The sequence below is a fragment of the Hyla sarda genome, chromosome 2 (assembly GCF_029499605.1).
Source record: "Hyla sarda isolate aHylSar1 chromosome 2, aHylSar1.hap1, whole genome shotgun sequence".
NCBI classification, from domain to species: domain Eukaryota; kingdom Metazoa; phylum Chordata; class Amphibia; order Anura; family Hylidae; genus Hyla; species Hyla sarda.
The window spans coordinates 340664050-340683497 of record NC_079190.1 but is presented as its reverse complement, the minus strand read 5'-3'; the positions used below and the strand labels follow the sequence as shown (position 1 = coordinate 340683497).

The 19448-nt window shown below is 43.6% G+C and overlaps 1 protein-coding gene across 10 annotated transcripts in view; it reads left to right on the top strand.

Moving 5' to 3' along the window:
• CASK (calcium/calmodulin dependent serine protein kinase) overlaps positions 1–19448 on the top strand; it is a 349672-nt gene that overhangs the window by 104534 nt on the left and 225690 nt on the right. For all 10 annotated transcript variants that reach the window (XM_056558155.1, XM_056558150.1, XM_056558151.1 and 7 more), the window contains exon 4: positions 6150–6227. In XM_056558155.1, coding sequence (XP_056414130.1) covers positions 6150–6227 — 78 coding nt within the window. The remainder of the gene's footprint in view (positions 1–6149; positions 6228–19448) is intronic.

Here is a 19448-nt window from a genome sequence, read left to right as displayed (position 1 = left end):
AATACTTTGTGAAATCCGCTGTGGAAAGGGGGCATAAAAAAAAAAGCAACCCTCTCACCCCTGTGCACCTGCCTGAATGATGTTACCGGTGTTTGGAGCTTTTTGGGTTTGCACGGTGGAATGTCATACGGCCTCTTCAATCAGCTGCTACAGCAATGTCCTCCCTCCCCGCTAATTGCATGACAAACCTTGGGTTATTTTGCAAACATTGGAAGTGCCTGACTCCGGTAAGTGTTCAGTGTTTCTGTCGGGAATTATGAAAGTAATGGAGGTTTTTTTTTTTTCTCTGAAAGGGTCTCGTAAAGAAGAAAACTATGAAATTGCATTGGTCCTCCGACCTGTTATGATATCCCAATATTTTGTTCTGTAATGCAACAAATAAAAATGTTATGCCCTTAAAAAAAAAAAAAAAAAAAAAAAAATTGCACTTTGCAGACAATGAAAGTGACCACCCACAGATTTTGACATTTTGTTGTACATAAAGATAGCCTAGGCTATAAGAGGATTGCCAAGACCCTGAAGCAGAGTTGCAGCACATTCGGCTAGACCATACCAAGGTTTCACAGGTTCCACTCCAAACAGGCCTCGCCATGGTCAGTTAAAGAAAATGAGTGCACATGTTCAGTGTCATATCCAGAGGTTATCTGATGTATGAGTGTTGCCAGCATTGCGGCACAGGTTAAGGGGGTGGGGGGGCAGCCTGTCGGTGCTAACACCATATGCTGCACTCTGCATCAAGATGGTCTGCAGGGCTGTCTTCCCAGAAGGAGGCCTTGTCGAAGGATGCAATGCAAGAAAGCCCACTAACTGTTCGCTGAAGACATGCAGACTAAGGACGGAAATTACTGAAACTATGTCCTGTGGTCTGATGAGACAAAGATAAGCTAATTTTGGTTCAGATGGTGTCAAATGTGTGAGGCAGAAACTAGGTGAGGAATACAAAGACTAGTATGGTGGTGGGAGTGCCATGGTCTGGGGCTGCATGAGTGCTGCTGGCACTAGGGAGCTACAGTTGATTGAAGGAACCAAGAATGCCAGTATGGCATACTAAAGAATGCCAGTAATGACATACTAAAGCAGCACATGATCCCCCTTCATTTGAAGACTGTTCTGCAGGGCAGTATTCCAACTTAACAACCCCAAACACACCTCCAAGATCACAAACAGCCTTGCTTAAAAGGTTGTGGGTAAACGTGATGGAATGGCAAAGCATGTGTCCAGACCTAAACCCTGTTGAGCATCTGTTGGGCATCCTAAAACGTCAGGTGGATCTGTGACATCTACCAGCTCAGTGATGTAGTCATCGAGTAGAAGAGGACTCCAACGGCAGCCTGTAAGGCTCTGGTGAACTCCATGCCCACTGAGGCATTGGTTTAGACATGGCTGTATTTTATTTTGTAGGGACCACATTAAATGCTCTTATACAGGGTGTGCACTCACTACTTAACATAGTAGCAGAGACACTTCTTCAGTGTTGTCACATTAAAAGATAAAAAATATTGACAAAAATGTGAAGGATGTATTCTCTTAGGCGTGATACTGTATCTATTGATTAGTCCTTGGTCCATGAGGACTGGACCTTTTTTCATTTTTGCACTTTTATTTTTACCTCCTCACCTTCTAAATATCATAACCCTTTAAATTTTCTATGGACAGACCCATATGAGGGCTTGTTTTTTGTACCACGAATTTACTTTGCAATGACCTCAATTTTTCTACAAAATCTATGGCAGAACTAGAAAAATATTTGTGGGGCAAAATTGAAGAAAAAAAAGCCCCAGTTTCTTAACTTTTGGGGGCTTCCGATTGTACGCAGAGCACTTTTAACTTTTGTAGGTTTGATTTTGTTTTACTTCTTGTAAAAAAAAAAAAAAAAAATTTTTTTTACTTTTGTACAAAAATAAGCATCTTTAAAAATGTAATCTTCCGACCCCTATAATTTAATTTTTCTGTATATGGAGATGTGTGAAGGCTCATTTTTTGCGTCATGATCCTCTGTAGTTTTTATCGGTACCATTTTTATGTTGATGGGATGTTTTGATTTTGGTTTTTATACATCTTTTTTTGGGTATTCAACTTTTTTTAAACGTTTAGGCTATTGACTGTGTGGTTAAAGCAACGTTACGTTTTTATAGTTCAGAGATTCGTATTCACGCGTCGATACTACATAGGTTTGTTTATTTTTGTTTACATATTTTGTTTTTTATGGGAAAAGAGGGTTGATTCAAACTTTTTATTAGGGAAGTGGTTAAATCACTTTTATTTATTTATTTATTTTTACACAATTTTATAGTGCCCATAGGGGACTTTTACATGCAATCTTCAGATTGCATACACTGTTCAATGCTATGCCATAGCATAGCGTTGATCAGTGTTATTGGTGCTCCATTGCTCCAACCTGCCATGGCTGACTGGAGTTTTGGATTACCAATTGGACAGCGAGAAGGCAGGTAATGGCCCTTCCGCTGTCCTCTCAGCTGATTGGGACACCGTGGTTTCACCATGGTGGTCCCGATCATCACCGCCAAGCAGCCAGGAAGTGTGTTTTAACATTTTAGACGCAGCAATCAACTTTGATCGTGACGTCTAAGGGGTTAATTCCAGGCATCACTTTGATGGGTGATGTCCAGCATTGGCCATGGTTCCCAACGGCAGATATCCGCCGGGATCACCCCGCTATGACCCGCATTCAGCTCCTGAACGCGTGTTATAGAAAGGGGAAGGGCGTACAGGCGTGCCCCTTGTCCTCAAGAGTTGAAGAAATGGCTGCTTTTGTCAAGATATCACAAATAAGAGCCAGGTATGGCATTTAAAATGTATATATTGGCAGAAAATAAGTTGGGATACAAACACCTTTTGTTTTTAAAACTCAAAGATTAATCTCCCAGAGTTCCCCCCAATTTCCTGGCACAAGCAAGAGGGTAGTGTGGGTCCTTTTGCATACACTGATGGATAAGGGGTGCTACTTATACTTTGGTTATTACTAGGGATCGACAGATATAAAAAAAATTTAAAGCCGATAACCTGTGAACTTTCAGGCCGATAGTCGACAACTTTATACCGATATTACGTTAATTAAAATTTTTGGGCATTTTAAAGCAGAGCGAGAGAGAGCACGGTGGCGGGCGCACTGATCGGTGGCACAGTGAACTCTGACATGGCGCTGCTGCGCTTAGATGTGAGGTCACGTCACCCCCACGGTGACGTGACCTCACGTCTAAGCGCAGCAGCGCCATGCCGGAGTTCAAAGTGTCTCTCCCAGACAGCCACTGCGTTTCTCTTACAGGACTGCGTGGCTGTGTGGGAGATGCAAAAAAGCAGCCAGCAGCACCGGGCCCGGGTGTCGGGGGCAAGACGCATTATCGATAACTAACAAAATCGTGAATATCGGCCGATAATATCGGCCAATACGACAATCGGTCGATCCCTAGTTCTAACTAGAAGTGTTCCCTTTTTAGGTGTCTTAAAATAAACAGTGACACTGTCCAAAGTAATCAACACTGCCTTCCGAAACCACTTAAAGGAGATGTCAGGAGAGGTTTTTTTTCAGTAGTATTTCTTCCTGCTTCTGGCAGTGTAATGTGTTGAGTGCAGGCCCGGCCTTCTTCCTGGTGCTTGGGCCCAATACATCACACTGTGGCTCGACCTATTGCCGGCTAAGGCAGGACATCGCTGCAGTGATGTCGACCACCTGAGGCAAGAAGACAACTGAATTTGGGACTAGTAAAGGAAACCAGAGGCACCACAGGGGCAGTAGAGGTTGTTTTTGTTTTGTGTGTTTATATAGTGTACTACGCATACTTCTGAACAAATGTATTTTTCTATTGTCCCAGGCTTCCTAATAAAATGTTTTAACTCCCCTTTCTCCTCTCCCTCGTTTTTCTGGTATCAGGGCGCTCCATCTGCAATCAGTGACTCTGCTTTCCTCAAAGCTGTGGAGGGTCTACATTGGGGGGAACTGCCAGTACCACTCGCCAAACACAGGCTGAGATGGGACACCACAGTGGCTCTTAATTGGTTGAGCGGAGCTGTGATGTTACATCTACAGCTCTGACTGGCTCCAGGAAGAAGACTGTTTGCATAGAAGGGTAGATTTCATGCACTAATATCAGCAGGGAGGGAGCAGAGAAAGGTGATTAAAAGTGTTTATTTTAATTGTCTACCTACCTAAATACAATTTTAAGTAGAAAAAAGCTGGGCAACTTCTTTTTTTATTTTGTTATATCGATGTGTGGGTCACCAGTCTCTGTATTTAGAATACACTGAAAATATAAAAGTTTACTTTCTTGGGACCAGGTGGAGGAAGAGGGAAGCAGGCAGCCTGTACAGGGGGGTCACTAATAATGCTGATATAGCACAGCATTGTTCATTGAATGCATTTGAAAGATTGCAGGTAAAAATTCCCTATGGGAATAAAAAATTAAGTTAATATACGTGAATAAGCCCCTTCATAATTAGTTTTAATCTCTCTCTCCCTTTTTCCCATTTTTTTTTCAAATCATGTAAACAAAAATAAACATGTCTGAACTATTAAATATAATAGTAAAAAAATTAAAATAAATTGTCCAGCATTGCTATTTTTGTTGTTTTTGTACCAGAAAATATAATGAAAAGTAATCAACAGGATATCTCACACTCCGATGACTACTTTATGGATTATCATACAACATGAGATCATTTTAGGTCCTTTTCTTCACAAGCTTGGATGGGCAGGTAGACATGGGCACATAGGGAGAAAGCTGGTTTTGCCCTATGTAGTGTTTTCACCAGTCGTATAGGGCAAAATCTGATGACAGGTTCCCTTTAAAACCCAGTATTTAGCACCTGTGATTTTTGCCACGCTGAAAATTTGGAAGGGATTAAAAGGCTTTACTACCAACCTGCCTTTTAATTCCATAAAATTACAGGCCTGAAAACAGACCAAAGTCCTTAGCACCTATTGTCTGCAAGGGATTCGACTATTCCTGAATTGTTCATATCACTCAGTTTTCTCTGGATGAGATATTTAATTGAACACGTTAGCAACAGTTAACAGGGGTACCTTTGGAAAATATAGCGATCCCTTACCATTGTTCCTGTCTCACAATACAAGCAGCTTTGTCCTAGTCTAGTAGATTAATAGTGATCTCTTCACAATTTTATATGGTCTGCATAATGCACAGGAAAATCCTACTTTTGGCAATCCTGCATCTGATTTGCATTTTGCTTATTCACTGCCTAATGGGATCCATTTGGGCATATATTCACCAGGTTTGAGATTCGCCGCTTGTGAATGTTTGCAAAAAAATGAGTGAATCTGTTCTTTCATTGTATTCTGTAAGCCAGCGACTCTATAATGGCCAAACAGGCAAATTAATCTGCTTGATCTGGGTACTGCCCAGATTTGAGCACAAGTCTTAACTTCTGATGCCCTATTGGCTCTGGTACTGGTTAAGTGAAATTGTATCTACTTTTTTATTGTGTTTTTCTCAGAGCCAGTAGCTCCTTTCTAAATGTGCCTCCATGCTGTGAATATGGACCAAATTGAGAAGAATTGTAGCTTGGGGCTAACTGATATTAATTTCCAATGGATTTCTAGAACAATCTAGATTGAATCAAGCAAACAAATTTAACATGGTGTCTGTTTCTGACCATTTTCTTATAGAGCTTAATTCTCTTGTACCCTGCTACATTTTATGGATACTTGAACACTCCTAGGGGGAGATTTATCAAAACCTGTCCAGAGGAAAAGTTGCCAAGTTGCCCATAGCAACCAATCAGATCGCTTCTTTCATTTTTCAGAGGCCTTTGAGTAACTCAGCAACTTTTTCTCTGGAAAGTTTATGATACATCTCCTCCCCTAGTCTATATGCTTTGCCATTTGTTGTCCCCCCTCATTTCATGCTTAATAAGTGTTTTTAATTACTTCAGCAAAAGTGCCATCAGCTTGAATTATATCTTTTTGTTTAGTTGAAATGAAATGAAATGAATAGAACATTGAAAACTTGTGATGGGTCTTTGCATTTTTGCCATATAGGTTGTTTCCCTTGTATATCTTGATAGGACAACTGTTCCATGACAAGCTGGGGTAGTTGTTGATCTCCTTATAGCTGGTATATTCACCAAAGTGGTACTCTTCAGCTGCTAACAGTCTTTTTCTTTTATTACAGCATGGATGGAGCAGACCTGTGCTTTGAAATTGTAAAGCGAGCCGATGCTGGTTTTGTGTACAGTGAAGCAGTTGCCAGGTATGTAACTTTTAGATCTACTTCTGCAGTGCAACAGAGAGGGTGTATCTCATGATTGTTTTTAGCTATTATTAAACCTATGTAATAGAGCACACTGTGTCAGTAAGAGCAATGTACGGTTTAGTAATGAAATAGCTAACTCAAGAACTAATGTAAATGTTAAACATATTAAAAGCCATTTAGTATTGTTACATTAAAACAAAAATTGCAGTGTGCACGAGTGACAATATAAGGGGAATTCCTATGGACGTGTAATATGTGCATCTCTGTTATGTCTTCCATTATAGAAAAAAATATATGGACAGACGGGAATTTATCATTGTATATAGTTTTTTTTTTTTTTTTTTGCTAAATCTGATAGAATTCTTCATAGCCATGTTTATGGTTAAGTTTACCATAGAGCACTTTCTACTGTAGAATCAAATTTAGTAACTGCATGTTTTTTTTTTTTTTTATGCAAATGCACTTTTGTTGCGCAAATATATACCACCTCTGAGGACAAGTACCAAAGTGTTCTGAAGCATCTGAGAATTATATTAACTATTTTGGGACAGTTAGGACTACTACTCTCATCATGGACAGACTCAGTCTATGATGGGAGTTATAGTCCAGGGGCTGAGGGGCAGATCGCACCGGGTCATTCTCCAGAGACCCGCTGCGATTTGCATTTATTAACTGTAAAAGCAGACGGCACATGCGGCTACACTGCTCTGCCCGCTGGCTCCTGTATACACCGCTCATAATTCACAATCCCTGCTGTCGGAAGACAGGAGCTATGATTGGTGAATGGCTATTCACCAATCAGAGCTCCCGTCTCCCGGGTGGAGATTATGAAATGTGACGGTGTATACAGGAGCCGGCGGGCAGCGCAGTGTAGCCACATGTGCCGCCGGCTTTTACAGTTAATAAATGCAAATCGCAGCGGGTCTCTGGAGAATGACCCGATGCAATCTGCCCCTCAGCCCCTGGACTATAACTTCCATGATGGGAGTAGTAGTCCTAAAAGTTCCGCAGCCGGGGGATGTGCAAGTGCCATCCCTCAGCGCTGCGGTACTACAACCACTCCATCATGGGACAGACAGATGGGAGTAGTAGTCCAAGGGCAGAGGGACAGATTGAGCTAAACAGTCCAGGCCTGACTCTGTTCTCATGCGTTTTGCGTAATGGGAACAGAGCCTTTCTGGCAGTGTGTTTCCAAACATGGAGACTCCAGCTGTTGCTTAACTACAGCCCCCCATGAAGGGAGTTGTAGTTTAGCAACAATTGGAGGCTCCCTGTTTATGAACACGCTGCGTTATGTGCGCTTTTCCCAGGGGAGAGCGCAAAAAATGTACTAACCCATTTTTCTTGTTTTTCTCTTATTCTCATTTCAGATACCTGAATGCAGAGGACTACTTCAGATTCGGTGGACTGCAACGATGACCAGCGTTTTGTTTTTTTTGTTTTTTTTTCAGATAAAATGGTTAACGAGGGCTGTGGGGGAGTGTTTTATTTTTTTATTTTTTTTTTATTTTAATTTTTTCAATGTGTTTGTGTTTTTTATAATTGAATTGTTAGGCTTAGTTGTGGAAGATGTCTTATAGGCAAAATACATTATTATGCCAGGGCTTAGTGTAAGCCTCAAAATCAGCTAACGCTAACCCCCAATTATTACCCAGTACCCACCGCCACTGGGGTGCTGGGAAGAGCCGTGCCAACAGGCCTGGAGCGTCAAAAATGGCACTCCTGGGCCTAGGCGGTAACAGGCTGGTGTTATTTAGGCTAGGCAGGGCCAGTAACAATGTTCCTCGCTCACCCTTGTAACGTCAGGCTGTTGCTACTTGGTTGGTATCTGGCTGATACTGAAAAAAGGGGGAACCATATGCGATTTAAATTTTTTTTATTTAAAAAAAAAAAAAAAGTGTGTGGTTCCCCCATTTTTTTTCATTATCAGCCAGATACCAACCAAGCAGCAACAGACTGAGGTTAGCAGGGTGGGCAAGGACCAGTGTTATTGGCCCTCCCCAGCCTAAATTACGCCAGCCTGTTACCGCCTAGGCCCAGAAGCGCCATGACACTCTGGGCCTGTTGGTACCGGCTCTTCCCGGGACACCTGTGGCGTTGGGTACCGGGGTAATAGTTGGCGGTTAGCGCTTGCTGATTTTGGGGCTAACGCTAAGCCCCGGCTTAGTAATGGATTCTGTCTACAGGACTGCTTCCACTACTAAGCCTGAATATTCAATTATAAAAAACACATAAAAAAAATGTTTTTTGTTAAAACAAACTCCCCCACAGCCCTCGTTAACCCTTTTTATTAACATTTAAAATAACGCTGTTCATCATTGCAATCTGCCTAATCTGATGTTGTCTTACACATTCACGCATCTAAAATGAGAAGAAAACAAAAACAATAAAACTACAACCATTTCTGTGATTTCTACACTATACAAAAGCTGGTGTGAAATTTTTGATGTAAACTGGACTCTCACCCCTTCGAAAATATCATGTAAAGCAGACAATATACGTGGACACGCCCACTTCTACAAAACTGACTTGAACAGTGTAAACCGCGGCACAAAGCTCTTTGAAAATGTGTTTGAAATTGATTTATTAATTTTTTGGTGCAAAATTCTTTGAGAATCTCCCTCTCTGTGTGCTTTATAAATGTTTATGATTTCACTATTGTGCAGAGTTTTGTTCGGCACACACTGCTGCTTCGGGACTTCTAGCTATGTAAGGCTGCTTTCACACTATGAAAATACTTCTGTTATAAACGTCCGTCATAAATTCTTGAATAACTGCTGTTATTTTGTGACGGGCGAATGAACGAAAGAAATAGTGCATGCACTATTTCTCCCGTTACTATCGCCCGTCACAAAATAACGTCCGTTATTAACCCCTTAAGGACCAGGCCATTTTACACCTTAGGACCGGAGCGTTTTTTGAACATCTGACCACTGTCACTTTAAACATTAATAACTCTGGGATGCTTTTACCGATCATTCTGATTCCGAGATTGTTTTTTCGTGACATATTCTACTTTATGTTATTGGTAAAATTTTGTCGATACTTGCATCGTTTCATAGTGAAAAATTTCAAAATTTGCTGAAAAAATTGAAAATTTTGCATTTTTCGAACTTTGAAGCTCTCTGCTTGTAAGGAAAATGGATATTCCAAATAAAAAAAAATTTTATTCACAAATACAATATGTCTACTTTATGTTTGCATCATAAAATTAATGAGTTTTTACTTTTGGAAGACACCAGAGGGCTTCAAAGTTCAGCAGCAATTTTCCAATTTTTCACAAAATTTTCAAACTCACTATTTTTCAGGGACCAGTTCAGGTTTGAAGTGGATTTGAAGGGTCTTCATATTAGAAATACCCCACAAATGACCCCATTATAAAAACTGCACCCCCCAAAGTATTCAAAATGACATTCAGACAGCATTTTAACCCTTTAGGTGTTTCACAGGAATAGCAGCAAAGTGAAGGAGAAAATTCACCATCTTCATTTTTTACACTCGCATGTTCTTGTAGACCCAATTTTTGAATTTTTACAAGGGGTAAAAAGAGAAAATGTATACTTATATTTGTAGCCCAATTTCTCTCGAGTAAGCACATACCTCATATGTCTATGTAAAGTGTTCGGCGGGCGCAGTAGAGGGCTCAGAAGCGAAGGAGCGACAAGGGAATTTTGGAGAGTACGTTTTTCTGAAATGGTTTTTGGGGGGCATGTTGCATTTAGGAAGCCCCTATGGTACCAGAACAGCAAAAAATCCCCACATGGCATACCATTTTGGAAACTAGACCCCTTGGGAAACGTAACAAGGGGTAAAGTGAACCTTAATACCGCACAGGTGTTTCACGACTTTTGCATATGTAAAAAAAAAAAAAAATTTTTTTCACTAATATGTGTGTTTCCCCCAAAATTTCACATTTTTGCAAGGGTTAAAAGCAGAAAATACCCCCCAAAATTTGTAACCCCATCTCTTCTGAGTATGGAGGTACCCCATACGTGGACCTGAAGTGCACTACGGGCAAACTACAATGCTCAGAAGAGAAGGAGTCATATTTGGCTTTTGGAGAGCAAATTTTGGTCGGGGGGCATGTCGCATTTAGGAAGCCCCTATGGTGCCACAACAGCAAAAAACCCTCACGTGGCATACCATTTTGGAAACTAGACCCCTTGAGGAACGTAACAAGGAATAAAGTGAGCCTTAATACCCCACAGGGGTTTCACGACTTTTGCATATGTAAAAAAATATATATTTTTTTTCACTAAAATGTGTGTTTCCCCCCAAATTTCACATTTTTGCAAGGGTTAATAGCAGAAAATACCCCCCAAAATTTGTAACCCCATCTCTTCTGAGTATGAAGGTACCCCATAAGTGGACCTGAAGTGCACTACGGGCGAACTACAATGCTCAGAAGAGAAGGAGTCATATTTGGCTTTTGGAGAGCAAATTTTGCTCGGGGGGCATGTCGCATTTAGGAAGCCCCTATGGTGCCAGGACAGCAAAATAACCCCCACATGGCATACCATTTTGGAAACTAGACCCCTTGAGGAACGTAACAAGGTGTACAATGAGCATTTACCCCCCCACTGGTGTCTGTCAGAACTTTGGAACAGTGGGCTGTACAAAATTTTTAATTTGCACAGCCCACTCTTCCAAAGATCTGTCAGACACCAGTGGGGGGTAAATTCTCACTGCACCCCTCATTATATTCCGTGAGGGGTGTAGTTTCCGAAATGGGGTCACATGTGGTTTTTTTTTTTTTTTGCGTTTGTCAAAACCGCTGTAACAATCAGCCACCCCTGTGCAAATCACCTCAAATGTACATGGTGCACTCTCCCTTCTGGGCCTTGTTGTGCGCCCCCAGAGAAGTTTGCGCCCACATATGGGGTATCTCCGTAGTCGGGAGAAATTGCATTACAAATTTTGGGGGGTGTTTTTCCCTTTTACCTCTTGTCAAAATGAAAAGTAAAGGGCAACACCAGCGTGTTAGTGTAAAAAATTTATTTTTTTACAATAACACGCTGTTGTAGACCCCAACTTCACCTTTTCATAAGGGGTTAAAGGAGAAAAATCCCCCCAAAATTTGTTAGGCAATTTCTCCCGAGTACGGCGATACCTCATATGTGGCCCTAAACTGTTGCCTTGAAATACGACAGGGCTCCAAAGTGAGAGAGCGCCATGCGCATTTGAGGCCTGAATTAGGGATTGCATAGGGGTGGACATAGGGGTATTCTACGCCAGTGATTCCCAAACAGGGTGCCTCCAGCTGTTGCAAAACTCCCAGCATGCCTGGACAGTCAACGGCTGTCCAGCAATACTGGGAGTTGTTGTTTTGCAACAGCTGGAGGTTCCATTTTGGAAACAGTGGCGTACCGGACGTTTTTCATTTTTATTGGGAGGGGGGGGGGGCTGTGTAGGGGTATGTGTATATGTAGTGTTTTTTAATTTTATTTTGTGTTAGTGTAGTGTAGTGATTTTAGGGTACAGTCACATGGGCGGGGGATTACAGCGAGTTCCCGCTGCGAGTTTGAGCTGCCGCGCAAAATTAGCTGCATCGCAAACTTGCAGCCTGATACTCACTGTAAGCCCCCTGCCCATGTGAATGTATCCTGTACATTCACAAGGGGGGGACCTCCAGCTGTTACAAAACTACAACTTCCAGCATGCACAGTTTATCAGTGCATGCTGGTAGTTATAGTTTTGCAACAGCTGGAGGCACACGGTTGGGAAACACTGAGTTAGGAAACAGACAATGTTTCCCAACCAGTGTGCCTCCAGTTGTTGCAAAACCACTACTCCCAAACATTCTCAGGAATGCTGGGAGTAGTAGTTCGGCAACATCTTTAGAGCCAGATGTTGCCGAACTACAACTCCCAGCATGCTGGGAGTTGTAGTTTTGCAACATCGGGAGGACTACAGTTTGCAGACCACTAATACAGTGGTTCCCAATCTGTGCCCTTCCAGATGTTGCAAAACTAGAACTCCCAGTATGCCAAAACTGTCCAGGCATGCTGGGAGTTGTAGTTCTGCAACATCTGAAGGGTCAGATGTTACAGAACTACAACTCCCAGCATGCCTGGACAGTAAGGGCATGCTGAGGATGTGTAGTTTTGCAACATCTGGAAGGGCACAGTGGTCTCCAAACTGTGGACCTCCAGATGTTGCAAAACTGCAACTCCCAGCATGCCCAGACGCCAAGGGCTGTCTGGGCATGCTGGGAGTTGTAGTATACACGGTCCCATTACAGCAATGCATGTCGCTTTACGGCGACGTGCATTGCTGTAAAGGGCCCGACCGCGGCTGAAGATCTACTCACCTGTCGCCGCCGCCGCCATCTTCCTCGCCGGGATCCGGGTCTTCAGGGATGAGGTAAGTACCGGGGCCGGTCCCCAGCACTCCCCCGTCCCCTGCCTCGTCCTCCGGTCTTCCTCCCGTCCTCTCCGGACTTTCAGGGGCCGGGCAGGACGGGAGGAAGTAACCGCCCCCCCTCCTGCGATTGGTCGGTTAACTAACCGACGGATCGCAGGGGATCGGAGGAGGTGGCAGGTTTGCCACCTCGCTCCGATACTTCAGCATGGTCCTGGCTGTCTGTGACAGCCGGGATCATGCGAAATTACCGGGCGGTCGGGTCCCAGAGACCCGATCAGCCCGGTATCGCCGCAGATCGCAAGGGCGATTTCCCTTGCGATTTGCGGCGATCGCCGACATGGGGGGCCTACATGGCCCCCCTCGGCGTTTGCCCTGGATGCCTGCTGAAGCATTTCAGCAGGCATCCAGTTCCGATCTCTGCCCGGCGCGCGGCAGGGACCGGAAATACAACAGGACGTTCTCTAACGTCCTTGGGCATTAAAGCCCAGGTAGTGGGGACGTTAGAGAACGTCCTATGTCCTTAACAGGTTAATAACGGGAGATAATTGGTTAAAAAGGCTATCAGAAAAATCCCATAGACTCTATAATGGGATTTTCTAATGGTTGTTAGGGATTTTCGAACGGTCGTTTAACGGCAGATTTTCAAGAATTTTATGACACACGTTTATAACAGAAGTATTTTTTTTTTCCTTAGTGTGAAAGCAACCTTAGCAGTGTACCGTGGGAAAATGGCACAGCTCTGTGTCGTAGAGAAGGAGTGCACGGTAGAGCGAGGGGAGGTGTTTCTATATTTGCACAAAATTTATCAAAGTGCACAACTTTAGTAAATCTTGAGCAAAAGTGTAAATTAGACAAGCAATGTAAAGGGGTAGAACTGTGTCTATAATAGACACCTAATGATAAATGTCCCCCAGAATATCTAAATTTGAGTGTACTATTTGTCAGAACACCTGATTGTGAAAAAAAATAATTGTCATAATGGTTTTTTTTTCTTTCTTAACATATATTGTTTTTTTTTTTTTTTTAAATAAATATATATATATATATATATATATATATATATATATATATATATATATATATATTATACACACACACACACACACACACATACTCACACATACTCACACATACTTTAGAGCTGGGCGGTATGACCAAAAATGTATACCACGGTACTTTTGCAAGTTATCGTGGTTCCACGATATTTAACGCGGTATCCCCCCCCCCCCCACCAGGAACTTATCATATGACCCCCAGGCGCTGCTATGTTTCTCTTACAACCGCCCCTTCCCCTCTCCTCCAGGCCGCCGGCGCTTTAAATGAATGACTTGTGGGCCGCGGCGCTGGAAACTATTAAAGTGAAACTTCTAGATATTTTCTCCCGCACTATCCACAGGTATTGGTGGATAGTGCAGGAGACGCTGATTAAAACGAGCCCTACCTTACCCGTATCCGCCCGGCCATTCACCCGCAATTGTAGTTTTATTCTATGTGTATATCTTGCTGTAACTGGCACGGGCGGGGCTTCTGCAGGTTAACTGGCACTAACCGCTTATGAATATTCATCCCCCTCCCTCCAGTTAAAAGCGGCAAAGAGAGGGAGAACTGGAGGGAGGGGGGATGAATATTCATAAGCGGCGCAGACTTCAGTGCCAGTTAACCTGCAGAACCCCTGCCTGTGCCAGTTACAGCAAGATATACACATAGAATAAAACCACAATTGCGGGCGAATGGCCGGGCAAGGTAGGTCTTGTTTTAACTAGCGTCTCCTGCACTATCCACCAGGATAGTGCGGGAGAAAATATCTGACAGTTTTCCTTTAAGTTGCGAGCCGGAAGCTGTCACCTCCCCCTGCAAGTGCTAAAAGCCAGACTTTTAGCGTTTGCAGAAGGAGGTGACAGCTTGCCGCGGTTCACATCTCATTCACTCAGTCATTCATTTAAAGCGCCGCGGCCCACAAGTCATTAATTTAAAGCACGGCTTGCAAGTCATTTATATAAAGTTATTCGAGGGTGGGAGGGGCCCAACTGGTATTGCGGTATGGGGAAAAATTAATATTGTGCAGGGAAAAAATTTTGTTCCGTATGAACCGGTATACCGCACAGCCCTAATATATATATTATAATCCTCCCGTGCCAGCCGCAGCCGACACGCCTTCTCAATGTATGGCTCCCATAGAACTGTATGTGGAGCGGGCGTACCATCAACCTCAGATGTCAATGCTACATGCATTAGCCGCTCACATAGAGTGGCAATGCGGGTGCCCCATGAAGGAGATCGCGAAGGGTTCCAGCGGTTTGACCCCCCCCGCGATCAGACACTTATCCCTTATCCTGTGAATAGGGGTCAGTTGTCTTTTGCTGCAGGTGTCCTTTTTTAAGTTGTTTTACTCTTGGACATCTTTAGACCAAACTGCAGGTTTCAAGTCAAAATCTATCCCTTAGATCACATCTCTAAATTTAGAGCTGGGAGAGCAGTTGCTATACATAGTGTATAAGTGATATTTGATTTTGCTAATGCATCCTTCTGGCTAAAACTAGCCTTGGTCTACCAAGCCTCGGTCCCAGAGTTTATGTGCTTGGCTACTGAATTTGCAAGTGTTAGTCATATTTAATTTTTAGACATGTCAGTTGCCCTGTCTCATGGGTCCTTAGAATTGCTGCTTGTTTTGTAGTCAGATTTTCAGTTTTCATTGTGAATATGTAGTTTATGGACAGCGAGAGGTGGTTTCCCAAAAGTAATGGTAATAAGCTACATGAAAATATGGTATTTATGGTAAAAGTCTGCTTCATTATTCTGTCTAATAATCCTACAAAATATTGAATTTCTAATCACCCACATAAGTGCGCTTACTTGAATCTGAACACATTGATATGCCAACTAGCCATCTGTGCACCAATTAGAACCAATTCCACATTAGTAGGAGGATAATTTCCCCTCTGCTTTAACCATTTACAAAAGATGGCTTATTGCAGAAAATAAACATGCATTGAAGACCTTGTCAGTAATCATTTGCTTAGTCACATAGTTTCCTTCTTCATTGCCACCTGTATAGCTTCTAGGCATACTTTTGGATACTACAATGTGTGACATTCATTTTACGTGTGCTTCTTTATAAATGTGCTGATCCGTATAACAGGTATGAGTCAGTGAGTCATTTTTGTAGTTCTTAATTCTCTGTTTAACACCCTTAGGCACCCTTATGTTCCTACAGTAACATAGTTCATATGGTTGAAAAAACACCAGAGTCGATCTAGTTCAACCTTTATCCCTAATGAGTCCCTACTGAGTTGATCCAGGGGAAGGCAAAAAACCCTCATACTAGAGGTAAAAATTCCTTCCCCACTCCAAATATGGCAGTCAGAATAAAACCCTGGATCAACGTTCTGTCCCTATAAATCTAGTATACATAATCAGCAATGTTAATAACATTGCTGGTTATGTATACTAGATACTCTCCAAAAATTCCTCCAGACCGCTTTTTAAATTCTTTTACAGAGTTCACCATGACCACCTCCTCCGGGAGAGAATTCCACAGCCTCACTGCTCTTACAGTAAAGAACCCTGGTCTGTGCTGGTGTAGAAACCTTCTTTCCTCTAGACCAGTGGTTCTTAACCTTGTTGGAGGTACTGAACCCCAACCGTTTCATATGCGCATTCACCGAACCCCTCTTAATTGGAAAAATAAAATGATTTTTTCAAATTCAAAATGTAGGAGGTATATATTTAAGTATATTTTTATACATAGGTGCACAAAATGAACAAAACCATTAAGACACATTAGGCGCAGGCAGACAGTTCCCCCACACATTAGGCGCAGGCAGACAGTTCCCCCACACATTAGGCGCAGGCAGACAGTTCCCCCACACATTAGGCGCAGGCAGACAGTTCCCCCACACATTAGGCGCAGGCAGACAGTTCCCCCACACATTAGGCGCAGGCAGACAGTTCCCCCACACATTAGGCGCAGGCAGACAGTTCCCCCACACATTAGGCGCAGGCAGACAGTTCCCCCACACATTAGGCGCAGGCAGACTGTTCCCCCACACATTAGGCGCAGGCAGACTGTTCCCCCACACATTAGGCGCAGGCAGACTGTTCCCCCACACATTAGGCGCAGGCAGACTGTTCCCCCACACATTAGGCGCAGGCAGACTGTTCCCCCACACATTAGGCGCAGGCAGACTGTTCCCCCACACATTAGGCGCAGGCAGACTGTTCCCCCACACATTAGGCGCAGGCAGACTGTTCCCCCACACATTAGGCGTCGGCAGACTGTTCCCCCACACATTAGGCGTCGGCAGACTGTTCCCCCACACATTAGGCGTCGGCAGACTGTTCCCCACACATTAGGCGTCGGCAGACTGTTCCCCACACATTAGGCGCAGGCAGACTGCCGCTGGTCAATTACCAAGCTGGCGCGTCTTCCTCCTTCTCTATTATCCGGTCCTCGGCGCCTTCGTTTCCATGGGCGCACGCACGGGACGTCAGTGACTATGTCCCGGCGGCCCTGCGTTTTTAAACTTAACGCGAGGCCGCAGGGTGTTAATAGTGATGGGGGGAATTGCCCCGTCGCTACAGGACAGGCAAACACTGGCTCTGCCCAGGGCCCCGAGCCAGCTTGGGGCCCCAAGCAATTGCTTGGTTTGCCTGTCCTGTTGCGACCTCCCCCGGCGTTCGATCAAACCCAGGTTAAGAAGCACTGCTCTAGACGTAGAGGATGCCCCCTTGTTATAGATACAGTCCTGGGTATTAATAGATCATGGGAGAGATCTCTGTACGGTCCCCTGATATATTTATACATAGTCATTAGGTCACCCCAAAGCCTTCTTTTTTCTAAACTAAATAACCCTAATTATGATAATCTTTCTGGGTACTGTAGTCCTCCCATTCCCCATATTAATTTGGTTGCCAGTCTTTGAACCCTCTCCAGCTCCACTATATCTTTTTTGTACACTGGTGACCACTACTGTACACAGTATTCCATGTGTGGTCTGACTAGTGATTAGTACAGAGGTAGAATTATTTCCTTGTCGTGGGCATCTATGCCCCTATTGATGCACCCCATGATTTTATTTGCCTTTGCAGCAGCTGCCCGACACTGGTCACTACAGCTAAGTTTACTATTAACTAAGACCCCTAAGTCTTAGTTAATAGAAAACGTCAGTCGTCCCAAGTGTGCTCCCATTTAATTAGGGCTGCACGATATGGGGAAAATGTGCGATTGCGTTTTAGGGCCTAAAAATTTCGATTTCAATATGCGATGCGATCTAATAAAAAAAAATGGTGAAATCCCCCCATTTCATGTCCAATCGCCCCCATTTCACACCTGCCTACCCATTTTATGCTCACCGCCCATTTCACATCTCCCCCTTGTCACATTCCCCCCCCCCGTCACATTCTCCTCCCCCTTGTCACATTCTTGTACTGCAGCAATACACTAGGTTTCCTGGGCGGTTTTCAAATCTTCTGCCGGAAACCTAAGTGTGTTTGCTGCCGAAAAAGACCTTTCCCCATCAGCCAATCACTGGCTTGACACGTGACACCACTGCGGCCAGTGATTGGCTGAAAAGGGAAAGGTCCTACTAGTTGAATGGTGAAGAGAGGACGCCACGGACCGCACGGAGGGGAACGGCATTTGCAGGGACCAGGAGTAGGTGAGCAGAAGGTTTTTTGTTTTTTTTCAGCTGTTATGAAACTACTACTCCCAGCATGCCCGGACAGCCTTTGCCGGTCCGAGCATGCTGAAAATTGTAGTTTTTGCAACAACTGGAGGCACCCTGGTTGGGAAACACTGACACTTAGTACTGTATTTATCGGTGTATAACACACACTGGCGTATAACACAAACACACGCACACACACATTTTAAAAGGGAAGTTTAAGTTAAAAAAAAGTAATATAAATTACTTGGACTAAATGCCACATCATCCCCCCAACTTTGATTTCTTCTGCACCTCCGTTTGGTCCTATTCCCTCCAGTGTCACATCATTCCTCCCCTTTTATCAGTCCCTGTGCCACATTTACCCCTCTCATCGCCTCCCCCACCATGTCTTATAATCCCCCCATCATGTTCCTCCTATGCCATTCTTCCCATGCTTCATCATTCCCTCTTTTCCCCTGCTTTTTATATATTTTTATTTTCCCTACCTCCTCCCCCCTCCCTCATCACTCCCCCCCCTCTGCTTTTTATATCTATTTTTTTATTTTGTCTACCTCCCCCTCCCTAATCACTTCCCCCCCCCTGCTTTTTATATATACCTCCCCCTCCCTCATCACTTCCCCTATTTTATATATATATATATATATATATATATATATATATATATATTTTTATTTATTTATTTATTTATTTTTTATTTCCCCCCCCTCCCTCATCATTCCCCCTTTTCCCCTGCTTTTTTAATATATTTTTTCCTTACTTGGCTGCGCTTCTGCAGGCCAGGTCAGGCGGTGGGTCTTGTGGGCTGTGTGGTCATTGAAACAGATGAGTGACGTCCTCTGCCGGCTCCTCTGCCCGGCATCAGTGATGTCACTTTTAATTTCCTGTACTCCGAACTCTGACTCGCGGTGGCTGCAGGAAATGAAAAGTTATGTCACTGATGCCGCGCAGAGGAGTCGGGAGAGGACGTCATTAATCTGCTTCATGACCACACAGCCCGCAAGACCTACTGTCTGAGCTGGCCTGCCGAAGTGCAGCCAGGTAAGGAAGAAAAAATAAATAAAAATAAACTATAAAAAGCAGGGGGAAAAGGGGGAATGATGAGGGAGGTAAGGAAAATTAAAAGCACAGTGGGGAGGAGCCGCCGCTGGTTAATGATTTAAAGTGGCCACGGCCAGGCTCTTAATACTTC